Source organism: Folsomia candida, unplaced genomic scaffold (assembly GCF_002217175.1).
Source record: "Folsomia candida strain VU population unplaced genomic scaffold, ASM221717v1 Fcan01_Sc073, whole genome shotgun sequence".
Lineage (NCBI taxonomy): Eukaryota > Metazoa > Arthropoda > Collembola > Entomobryomorpha > Isotomidae > Folsomia > Folsomia candida.
This window is the reverse complement of record NW_019091265.1, coordinates 144,660-157,535: the sequence shown is the minus strand read 5'-3', so window position 1 is coordinate 157,535 and position 12,876 is coordinate 144,660. Positions and strand designations below refer to the sequence as shown.

Sequence of the window (12,876 nt, the reverse complement as noted above, 5' to 3'; positions counted from 1 at the left end):
CAAAAAAAACATTACAGGAAAATCTTCCAAGGCATGAGAAACATCACCTGTGTCATTTTTTAAAACAAATTAAAAATATATTTAATCACCGGCGTCAATCTCCTGAACAAAAGTAGACTTTATAATGATTTGGTCCCCATTTGAGAAATTAAGATAGCATAAAAATTCTAAAAAATTGGAGGATCATATTTCAAAGAATATTTTTTTTTAACATAACGCACGAATTTATTTATTATATTCAAATTAAATCATCAATTACATATCATTTATTTCAAAGAATAATTTGTCTAAAAATGTCGGAAATTCCATATTGGTTACATTTCTTTGTTTGCAAATCATAGTTCATATAGATTTTAACAATTTGATTATATATTTTTTTAAGTTGAACATTTGAAGTTAAAAAAAATATTCAATACAAATTTCTAAATTTCATGCCTTCATACATAACCGTCCTCTGGTCATCACTACCGTGCGTCCGTCCACACTGGCTGATGATTAGAGAGAAGAGAGACCTTAAATCTCCACCAAAAGTCACAATCACATTCCTGCCTTTTTGAACTCTCATTCACTCCGCAGACTGCGTGTCGTCAAAACCACCAAAAGTCTCCTGCCTCCCAGCCCTCGAAAGAAAAATTACTACTACTCCTCATCCCCGCACTTAAATAAAAACCCAGTTAACACCAATTTTATCAACAAAGTAAGTAATTCGCACGATAAAATTATACATAAAAAAACGTGATTTGTTTCATTTTATGATCGAACAAAAAAAAGTGTCGTGTCGCCGGTGCCGGTAAAAAATCAGACCTTTTTTCCCTAAAAGTGTACGAATTTAAGTGATGGTCAGACAGGCTGAACCACATTCTTCTTCCTACGGAAAAAATAATGGCAACGTCAAAGTCGTAAAGGTAACAAGTTTTTCGCTTTACTTTTTAATTAGTCACTTTCAGTCTGATTGCACAATTCTGAGTTTTCCGACTAAGTCGGAAGTCGGTAAGTCACACAACGGTTCGAAAGAGAGTTTTTTCCCTGGTAGAAAATTCCTGTGTGTTCACACACACCGACAAATGTGGAGAGAGAGCCATTCGCCGCGGAAGTGGGGACATTGTCCCCCGGAAACATAGAAAATTCCCATATTAATAAGCCCCTCGTCCTCCTCTGAGAAGTTGTTAATGTCCCCATGTGTCCTCCCCCAACTTCCGCCGCCCCTGGAGAGAGAGAGAGTCCTAAACTAAACTAATCCAAACTAAGAGGTTTCTAGTTAACAGATTTAGTAGAGAAACGGTTCAATTCACACACCATTAGTCGCACTTGTAGTAACGAAGTAAAGTGTCAAAATTTAATTTGTATGTGCTCAGACTTCAAACGCCGGATTTTCCGTGGATGGATATGTACTATATGTAGATCAGCAAGTAGTGGTTCATTTCGTTCGGTGAGAAGATGGCCACATAATAATTCCAGGAAAACTCGGGCCACGACTTTCCCCTGATTTATGAATATATCTCTCATTTCGCCAAAGTATAAGTGGATCCCGCCCCCTGCATGATTCATTTATTTGTCGCGTCGTGTCGCAAATCAGGGCGGAAGGAAGTGCTGGGAACCCTTGGCAAATTACGGATTATTTGGCTCCCGGCCACCACACAGAATATAACCATCATCTACTTGATGCACAAATAAATCCTAATGTAACGAGTTCATCCCCGCACTTCGTCGCCAAAGGAATACTTTCAGGACACGTAGGGACACGCTTAATAAACGGGGTAACGATTCATTACCGAGAATTTATAGGAATAAATTGTTTAAAATTTGCTACTAATTTGTCACGGGAGGGTGACAAATTTGAATTTGGGTACAATTTTGGATGGAAATATTATTCGGTATCATTACAATTTTCAATTATGATTACAGTAACGTATAATTTTTGGGAAATTTGGTGCATTTTTCACCAAAATTATTTATTTTAAAATTCAATATAAATAGTTCAATTTTTTGCAAAAACTTTTCGTTTAATAAAATCGCCGAAATATTTCATTTCAAAAAATCAAAAAACGTGCACATATTTTTCCAGATTTAAACGAAAAATTTAGTTCCCAAACGGGAACCAACTTCTCGTGGGATTCTAATTTCAGGGTCAGGTTTTCTTAGAAAATATTCGGTACCACAATATTTGTTACCGAATTATTTAGAGTGTAGATTTTTTAAGGAGAGGAGCGACCTCGTTGTTATTACGCTTTCACGATTTATTGCCATCATTCCTGTTTTAAAAAGTGAAAATTAAAAACGTTTCGGTAGTTGATGAGTTGTTGAGAGCCGTGCGGCAATAAAGTTTCCATGTTTCAAGAGATAAATATGTAAAAAAATATTCTTGTTTTGTGTACCTCGTTCGTGTACCTCGCTCGTTTTACACCGTGTCGCCATGTGTGTGGTCATTTATGGGAAAAATGGACTCTTTTCTTTTCAAGGCATGTTAAAATGTTGCTGAAAAAGAATCATAAAATTTGAATATATTTTTAAATATATTTTTATTTATAAAATATATTTTTATAAATAATATATAATATATTTTTTATATTTTTTATATTTATCGCCGAAATATATTTTTTTACTAACAGAAATAGTATCGTTATTTTTCAAATAATAAAAATCTGGAAATATATTTGTAATATTGAAAACTTATGAAATTTTAACAATGTATGGAAAAGGTTTTTTTCAATCAAGAATCCAGATAAATGGACATAATTGGATAATACTTGACATATTTAGCAGGTCCCAAATTGCAGCCTTATTCTTCCACCCTGAAACATACTAAAGACTCTCAAAAAGGGGAACAAAGGGCTGAAAAATCTCGGAAGCTAATTGATTAAACGGTGCGAAATTAATTAGACGGGGAAAGAATGGGGAGGAGGTACTTTTTAGGAGAAAATTAATAATAATGAGATCGAGATCACAGGGCGACGACATGACTCGGTTTCTTTCTTTCCTTGTGTTCCACTCAGCGGAGGCTTTTAAGATTGGTTTTGATTAAAAGGATTATGGCGGATGAAGCACAAAAGGATCGAGAAGATGAAGATGTAGGAGGAGGAAAAGCGGTTATAAAAAAAGTGTGGTCATGATGATCATCATCACATCATCGTCGTCGTCGTCGTTCTCGTTCTCGTAAGAATAATAGGAGAAGAATGTGTCTTGCTCTGATGGGAAGGAAAAAGACGTTGTAAAGATGCGGGATAAAGATTGCCTGGTCTGGTCGCTTTTATGTGGAAGCATGAGCTCCCATTTGGTGAGGCAACAAGGCGAAGGATTCGAGGAGGAGGAGGGATGAAGGAATAGTCAAGTTTGATTATTATGGGGTATTAAATAAGGGTTCGGGATTGTTTTAGTGGAAAAATGTAGGAGACGTATTTAAATACATGTTGGTTTGTAGGGTTCGAAAATGGCTTGTTTTTTATATTACATATGCGAAAAATAAAGAAAAGACAGACGAAAAATAATAGTTTCATGGACAAAATGGTGTCGTTTTTTCCTATTTTATGCCGGAGATAGAATAGTTTTTGTTAATTAACGTATGCAAAAATTGGTAACATTTTCGCGAAAAGTACAAAAAATTTCATGTTTTTGGACAAATATTAAAGAAATATTTGTACGATTCTTTAAAATATAATTAAATGTAAAAGGAAAACGCCAAAATTGTATTATTAAGGGATGAAAGCCCTTTATAAGATCGTTATGTCCGTCTGTCTGTCCGTCCGTCCGTCTGTCTGTCCGTCCGTCCGTCTGTCTGTCCGTAGCTCCGATAACTTTTGAACGAAAAGACATAGACACTTGAAATTTTGAACGTAAACTCCTAACGTCAATGGACAGGACGAGTTCGAAGATGGACACTGTGACATCGTCACCTGTGACGATGACGTCGTCATAGTGACGAAAAGTGACGAAAAAGTGTCACGTGTCAGTTTTGACATGTGACACATCATTTTTAACTATTTTTCAATGAGGATTTCGAAAATTCAGGTCATTTTGCGATTGGACGTCACCTGTGACGATGACGTCGTCACAGTGACGAAAAAGTGTCACGTGTCAGTTTTGACATGTGGCACATCATTTTTAACTATTTTGATGTGAGGATTTCGAAAATTCATGTCACTTTGCGATTGGATGTCACCTGTGACGATGACGTCGTCATAGTGACGAAAAGTGACGAAAAAGTGTCCCGTGTCAGTTTTGACATGTGACACATCATTTTAAACTATTTTTCAACGTCGAATTCAATGGTGACCTCCATTTTGACCTCAGAGGTCATGTAAAGGTCATAGGACATATCTATGTCAATTTAAACTTAAATTTAACCCCGAATTCAATGGTGACCTCCATTTTGACCTCAGAGGTCATATAAAGGTCACATAAGGGTTATCAACTGTTAAATTTGACACAAACGTCAAAAACACGTCAGTAGTGTCAATCTTAACAAATTTTCGAACAATTTGATATTCACTTTGACGTATGACACAATCCTTTCACCCCTTGGTTACATGCGTTGTAACGGTTTATTTTATAATTATTATTAAAAAAAGATTTTAGGTTGCGATCTTCTCTCAAATAAACTGTAAAAAATTTAAAAATTTGATAACAAAATGTTATAAAAAAATTTGAAGAACCCTGTCATTCAAAACACAGTTTACTTTGTTAGTCGGTGGTCTGGTCTGGTCTTGTTTTCTCGCTTCTTTTCCCATCAGGAGAATCATGTTGATGGCGTTTACTTAATTTTATACGGAGGAGGAGAGAGTGATCTCTCTCTTGATTCTGATCTGATACTCCGGCCGAGCAGGCAAAAGGATTGAAAGGGGAGATAAGCAAAAGGTGAGACTTGGCGAGAAGCAGATTGCTGGTGGGTGCCTACACACGGAGCCTGATTGCACTCTAATATTCACAAGTCGAGGAAGAGTCAATCCACTTTTTCCTTGATGAACACGACGATATTTATGTATTCCGTGGTGTGAGGTATATTGCGTGGACGGGTGTAAATGATACGACCAACATGATGGAGGTGGAACTACTACTAACCAAACCGTGCTGTTTGACAATATCGTAAATGTCACGAGACCATATTTACCACTTGAGTGAAGTGAAAGATAACGGGCCGCGGAACAGTGGGGGGACGGAGAAGTGAAAATCGAGTGTTTTTGACGAGGGATAATTAATGTCGCTGGACCCCTTGCTCGTGAATTAGAGTCGGTAAATATGGACAAATCAAAGCTTACAATGGAGGTCTCCCAACGTATGCTCTCCTAGTTTGAGCAAATTAGTGTCAATCGATAGCAAATTTAATTAGTATAATATTTGCAAAAGACGTGATCTCCCAATGCGCAGGTTTGGCAGAGATATTTACATCCGAAGAGGAGAAAACGCGCAGTAAATTTGGAAAGTATAAGATTTGTCAACTTTGGGGTGCAGTTTCTCCTCTTTGGGTGCAAATCTCTGCCAAATGTGCCAATTGGGAGATCGTGTCTTTTGCAAATTTCATATTATTTAAATGTGGCCAATTGACACTAATTTGGGTCAAAATCCGAGACATACGCTGGGAGACATCTATTCTCAGTATGTAGTGATCAGAGAAATTTGTATGTATTTTCCGACGGGAACAACTAATTGTCCACACGGTTGCGCGGTCACTGGTGCAGAATTAGAGTTAGTCATTAGTTACAGTATATGCCGTAAATACAAGTCGAAATTAGTGACCAGACCAATTTCTGTGTGCGTGGTGGTGGTGACACATTAGGTCTTAAAGGGTTGTATCTCTTCCTACACGGATGTGTAACTCGATACAATTCCAGCTCATCGTGGGCATATTTTATTTCATTAATTTGATCCTTACGAAACTATTTTCAAGTTCAGTCCACCTTTACAACAAGTAAACATCACATCCACCATCTTCTTGGGTGGGAATTTTTATTCTTCTTTTTAAAAAATCAGTACAATTCGACAAAATTATGAGACTTTCAAGTGCAAACTTTCTCCCACAAGCAACAAGCTTCTCCTGGCTTGGACTCTTCTCCTTACCAAAATAGTTCTCCTCTTGGCCATCTTATGTTTGATGACCATTTTTTGCGAATTTGCACACCCCTCCCCAGCCGAGTCTCGTCATCTTCCACGGGGAGAGAGATCTCGTCGAGAGGGATGATTGGGTGTCTCCTCCGGCTGCGGTTGGTTGTTGGCACGACGACCGACCGACCGACCGACTTGAGACTTGACTTAGCAAACCCACCACTTTAGCGACTTTACTTACTCACTCACTCCTCTCCTTTATGTACCCAAGTAGAGAGAGAGAGAGATCTCTTTTTGGGGGCAGAAGCGAGATCTTCCTGCTCGACGGGATCATTCCGTGATCCAAACTCTTCCGCAGCTCTCGTATCACATTTCTCAACCACCAAACCACTTTCTCCTCTCAAGTCCACTCTTTCCTCCCTCGTGGCCCTCGTGAAAGTGCAGAGAAAGCAGTGCACATATCCGGTCCGCCAGGTAGTTGTGGTCCTGTTTTTCTCAACCCTTGCCATAAATAAGAAAGCACCAACTTGTGGAGTGTTTCTAGTCAGTAGTTAACTAAATAAAGTGTGGTAAAGCTTTATTTTCTGAATCTTAATTCCGACCGGAAGTGGGAAAAATCAGTAAATAAAAAACTTGCTAATCAGTTTTCAGACTTTAGGGAATTTAACTTCAAGTGCGTTAAAATTTAAGTTTTCAACGTTGATTTTCTTCGTTCTGATCGGAAGTGGAGGAAATCGTTTAAAAAATTTGGAAAAGAACTCGGATTTTGAGAAAGTTTGTAACTTAAGTGCGTAAAACTTCAATTTTCACTCTTATTTTGAATATTCTGACCGGAAGTGGAAGACCAAGTTGGTAAACAAGGCAGCTTTTGAGAAATTAGTGAGAAATTGTCATCTTTGGGCCTTCAATAGAACTCGTTCCCACTGGATTTAAGCATTCCTGTCGGGGGAAGAAGGGGGACGTCTTCTTCTTGGGAGGGAAATGTAAGCCAAAGCCAAGATTTCTTCTTTTTTTGCCCCCTCCTCCTTCTCCTCGCTCCTGATCAAAATATACTTTTTTCCCATTGTTACACATCCGGAAAAGTTGTAGCACGCCAACGTATAACACACTATCCAGTCGAATAAGTGGAATATGTGTGTAGCAGTGGACCACCGTTTCAGGGTTCCCTCTGGTTTTAACCACTGTCCAAAACAGCCGTCAAAAAACAGTTTTTGCCAGTTTTAGGCAACGGATTTTAAACGTCTAAAATGTTCAAAATAAAAAAATGGTCAAAATGTCCCAACTTCTTCAGTATTGAATCTTTCGACAATCCGTTGACGTATGTAGATCTAATCTCGTATTAATTTTGAGCATTTTGGTCTGTAATACGGCATGGTTTAGAAAATTCCTTAATTTCTCATAAGAAAATACATGAAAGCAAAAGCTTTTCCATAATTCGTGGTATTACACACACCAAAATGCTAGAAATACAATCCTCAACCAAGAACTTGTAACATTTTGCCCCATTTTCCAATGTTGGACGATTTTGACCATTTTGGTCCAGTCTAAAAGCAGTTTTAGACGCCCGCAACGAAACACTGAAGCGTTTCCCATCCACTCTCTCGTGCATACGTACAAACTGGGTGAAGATTCATAGAGCAAGTTGGGATTAAAAGACAGATTTACAATGGTGACGACATAATAGAAAAGTAAGAGGCGGTAGTAAGTAGAGTGGTCTCCCTCTCGTGCCAGGGAATAGTTTGCGACAAGGACGACGACGACTTTTCGACGAGGACAGAGGAGGAGGAGGAGGAAGGACATTGAGATATATTGGAGCAAAGAAACTTTTGACTTTTGGGGTTCGCTAATCGTAAGTTATAGAGTCGCATGGAAAACTCACCAAGTTGGGCGGACGACGACTTACTACCTCTTAAGAGAGGAAGTAGATTCACTTATTTCCACGCTTTTTTACCCATTCCATCCATATTCAGATACGGTGGGGACATGCAAAAGAAGATACTTTTTTAGGGGAGAGAGAAAAGTAGAGAAAGCGTCTCAATGTGCCCCGGTGGACAAGTTGCGTTGCGTACGTAGAAAGGAAGTAACATGTAAAGAGAAAGAGTAGGTAGAAGGGTTTAGAGGGAGAAAGTAGTACGTCTCAATTAGCCCCGCTTAGCAAATCTATCGATTTCTGGTAGAAAATGGTTCTCTCATCCTGTTGAACATTTGTATACGCGTAGAACTGATTTCACCAGGTTTTTGTATGTTTATAATTAAAATATTTGTGATTTCCTTATAAAATTAAGATATTAAGATCACCTCTAAGGTACGAATCCTCAAAAAATACGAATTTCCAGGTTTTCGTAACTTCATAAATCCCCAAAAAGTACAATTTCCTCCCTATAAATCGATCATATCAAATGTACAAATCTCCTTAAATCGATGCAACGATGCAATATCCAGAAGTTTTGAGTATAAATATGCACACGCATAGAATTGATTTCACCAGTTTTTTTGTAACTTAACAAATCCGCAAAAAAGTAGGATTTCTTCCCAGGAAATCACCTCAAATGGATCTTTGGGGAAGGGAAGAATGTCCAAAAATTATTATTGATAACATGTCATCGGCCAGATAACAAATACCTTTCTGCTTCTCCTCTGTTGTTGTTTCTTTGTTCTTGTGGTCTCATGGATATGTCAGTGCTAAGTATGTGCTCTTGTTTGTCGTGCAGATGGAGGAGTCCTCCTACGTGCCTAACTCGTCCATCCCACCCGCACTGGTCGTCTTTTCGCAGGGAGGCTGTTACGGGGATGCCATCAGAATGCAGAGGCCATTCGGTGCTCAGGTATGTATTAAGTGACATTCTTCTCCCACGACTTAAGCAACTCGCCATGGACACAATCCCCCCCTTTCTACCTACGCCTTTCTACGCCAGGACATTGACAGCATTCCGGATCAGAGTTCTCAGTAGTGCAGGGAAATCTAACCAAAAACAGAGCAAGACGAGGACAAAACAAAGGAGCAGAGATACTTTTACTTTTAGTTTCACCATCCCAATAATGAAATGAACCTCTCGTCCTTAATTTCCCTTCCTGAGCACGCCACCCACGAAAAGTGGGTGCAATATGAGCTCTGACGCACTTACAATTTGCCAAATCCGACCCGCACGGCCTCCACCATATCACACTTTCTACCCGATCACAATAATGAACAGTGTTGCGTTTCGTGTGGGTTTACTACATTTCTTGCAATAGGCAGCAGGAAACGCAAGAAATGCGAGGTGCAAGAAACTGGGAGAAAGTGCAGGAAATATGCGCAATCTAGCCACGCACGTGTGAAGTATAACGTAGTTTCTTGCGCCTCGCATTTCTTGCAGGTCAAAATAACTGCAAGAAAACACTCTTTCTTTCGGTTATTTCTTGTAAGTGATCACTGGCAACGAACAAAACACACTGGAAATCAAGCTCTTGTCCTTAATTTCTCCTTAGAAAAGAACAACATGCGACGTCCGCCCGTCGACTTTTATGCAGATGAGGTGTCACTCCAAAACTGGTCACATCCGACCCGCACAGCCTCGCGTATTTATACAGGCACGATTTTAGTTGACACTGGATGTTGTTTGAAATGAACTCTGTTGCCCTTTGGCCTGCCTGCGTAGGAAATATGTCCTTCCTAAGAAAGTAGTCGACTCCTCGCTCTTGTCCTTCTGTTCTTGGAGGGAGGAAAGTGTTCTTCTCGTATTAATTGCCTAATAATCCGCGCTTGAGTGATAAAGTTGCTTCGCGAAAGGGTTAACTCTCTCTCTCGTTTAGTTTACCTGGAGTCGATTCGCATACCAATTTCCTCCTCCTTTGTCTCGAGAAAGAGCAAATTATACGAAAAGTTACTTTATTTTATGGCCACCGTCGGTATGTATACATTTTAAACGAGCCGAGCGGAGCCCACCTTTCACAGGAAGAAGTCAGACGCCACTTACTTATTGGGAAACACGGGAGCAAAAACCGGGCACAGTTTGGCTTATTGCATAGTTGCATACTTGTTCTGGTTTCTGGGAAAAAGGAACAACATTTCATTTAGTGGGAATATATAATATGGGGCACAAAATTGTCACCGAGCAGTAAAGACGAAAGACCTTCGACATCTTTTTGATACAAAGTTTGCAATAAAAGATAATTTGGCGTCGAATAGTGACAAAAATTTTATGCAATAAAAAATTTTCAAATTTTTTCCTACAAAAGCATACATGAATTTTTCAATATTTCAAGAATTTTAGTAATTGAACTGCAAAAAATTAAGGGTTGAATTTAAAATAATAATTTACTAGTCCGAAAATTCATGCACTAAATATTAAATTTCTACAAATTTTCATAAAGACACATTTTCTACCATTGCGTAACAAATCGTTGAAGATTTTGTTACCACATTATTTATTTTCCTCTTTGGGCGGAAGGCGGAATTCCTTAATTGCTTGGTATTCAGATCAAGTTTTGGAGGAGGAGAAGAAGAAGATACAATTTTATTTACCGGGGGATTTCCGGTGGTCAAAGTGGTAATGTAAAGTTATGTCATTTCTGGTGCGTCCCTATTGACAGGAAATATTAGTCGGCGAGTGAAAAAGTCTAGTTTTTCGTTTCCATTTCATATTTAAATGTTTCTCGCATTCCTTCAGTGAGCCTCCACCTTGGGATTTTTGTCACGTACGGGAATGCTAAGAGGTAGCCGGGGTGGTAGTCAGTAATAAGCCCTGTGCTACTAAAAGTCATAAAAGTAGCCCATTTTTCCCATCCACTGGGTATCTAAAAGCATGGAAAACATGTAATGAATTTACTTATTTCGAGAAATATGTATACACGAGCCGCGTATTAAGACAGCAATTGGATGAAGACGGTGTAATCAATTCCGGAACGCTGAGAAAGTTTGACGGGTGTTTGATTTGTGGAGGAAATTATTGCGGAGGGATGAATTCAGTGTAAATAAAAAACTACCCCCGACCGATTGGACGGGAAACAGGGTGTCTTTATTTCAAATCATTTATGATGAACTATCAATTTTTATGTAGGTATGGATGAGGCAAGTTTTTCATGTAAAAAATAAAATGAAATATTTTGCATGCAAAATACAGAGTTGTGTTTTTTAAGATCGTGTGTTTTGTAAAAAATACAATTAGAAATCCCTACTACGCCTAAGCTCAAAGGGAATTAGTTCATTAATAAAAATCGCGTACGAAACGGTGCTCAATTAAACTTTATACCGTTAAAATTATCCATTTAATGTTTTCAATTTTGGGCATTATTTTGCAAAATTTTAACGCTGTTACAAAGAATTGAAATTATATTAACTAATATTCATCATATATAGATTTGTTGAACTAAAAATTTGCACAGCTTTACAGAACTGCAATTTTTATAAAACTGTCATTTTTTGCAGAACTGGACAATTTTTTGTAAAACTGCATAATTGAACGCTTTTACAACCAATTGAATTACACCGATATTACTTTATATTTCCTGAAAATTTATCTAAAAAAAATTCTATTTTTTCAGTCATCCGACGCGAAGGACTTGAACCTGTCGTCCTTGTCCCCTTCATCCTTCGGCCTTCGCCCCATGGACTCGTACCCTGGCCTCCCCGCGGGCCTGGTCCACCTGCAAAACCCATTTCTCCACCCCGCCCTCGAAGCCCGTCTCCCCTTCGGCACTGGTGCGGGGGCATTTCGACCCGTCGTCACCTCGTCGTCCTCCTCCTCCTCGACCGGAGGGGACGACCGCATCATCAAAAACCTCCCCTCCGCCTTCTCCACCCCGAGTTTGTCGAATCGCAGGAAACTGGAGGCATTAGCGGCCGCCGCGGCGGCAGAAGAGCAGCAACACAACAGCCGGAATTCTCGCCCTTCCGCCGGCGGCGACAATTTCGCCCAGGGGGCAAGCGGCATGGAAAAGTCGTATCTTTCCAATGGGAATAACAACAATCATCGCCACCGGTCCTGCTCTCCCGTCAACTGCTCCCCCAACAATGCGGCCGGGCGGGCAGAGAAGCATGAAGATCGCGACGGAGAAGGCGACTACGAGGGACGCGACAACGTCAATGGCACCCCCAATTCCGACATCACCGACAGATCAACACCGGATGAGGGCCACATTTCGTCTAAAAGTAAGTACAAGACTCTTTATTTTATTTTATCTGTGGAGGAAACATAATCTTAAGAAGTTTGTATCATCCTCCCCCATTTGCTTGTAGATACACATGCTCATACATAATTTCAGGAAATTTGCCAATTATTTCAGAACTGAGTCAGTCACTTATCGCACTTCCACAAAAGAAGTGAAGAGAGAGAAATGTTTGATTGCTGAATAATGAGGTAGAAAAAGTGGGAAATATTCCGCGGAGGGAGAGCAAGTTGGGTTGGCGATCTTTTCCACGGCGTAGGAATTATTCTGCGAGGAGGAAATGCATGTTTTGTTCATATGCATGCATCGCATTCACGGATCTGAAAAAGTTTAGCTCGACTTTCCTGACTTGGAGGAGAGAGCGAGATGAGCGAGGCGGAGGAAAAGTTGCCAAGTTATTTTTTGGGGGAGAAAGTCTTCCTAAATAGAAAAGTGGAGGGCAGAGTGGTGCTGGTGATCCCAGGGTTGAACTCACTCCGAATCGGACACTCTTAACAATTCAGAGGAATGGTGGATTTGGTCTCGCCGGCATTATTTAGCGTGCTTATCCAACGAGGATAAGTATTTTCCAGGGGTGGGGAAAATACAAATATTTTGTGAAAGGAAAAGCATTTTAAGCAGTGGCTAAAAAACACGGAAATGTACATTAAAAGGAAACCAGTCATACGAAAATTGAGGTTTTGTGAAGAAATT

The 12,876-nt window shown here is 39.5% G+C and overlaps 1 protein-coding gene across 6 annotated transcripts in view; it reads left to right on the top strand.

Annotated features, from left to right (window-relative positions):
* The first annotated feature begins 494 nt into the window (after positions 1-494).
* The window catches only part of LOC110862856 (E3 ubiquitin-protein ligase RNF220), a 40,632-nt gene continuing 28,250 nt past the window's right edge, over positions 495-12,876 (top strand). The window contains exons 1-4 of one of the 6 annotated variants that reach the window (XM_035845891.1): positions 499-697; positions 772-905; positions 8,748-8,861; positions 11,560-12,166. In XM_035845891.1, the coding sequence (XP_035701784.1) occupies positions 837-905; positions 8,748-8,861; positions 11,560-12,166 (790 nt within the window). In that variant the 5' untranslated portion in view covers positions 499-697; positions 772-836. Of the gene's footprint in view, positions 906-1,355; positions 1,758-6,293; positions 7,020-8,747; positions 8,862-11,559; positions 12,167-12,876 lie in introns of those variants that run through there. The other 5 variants (XM_035845893.1, XM_035845892.1, XM_022112068.2 and 2 more) reach the window with 5 other exon arrangements.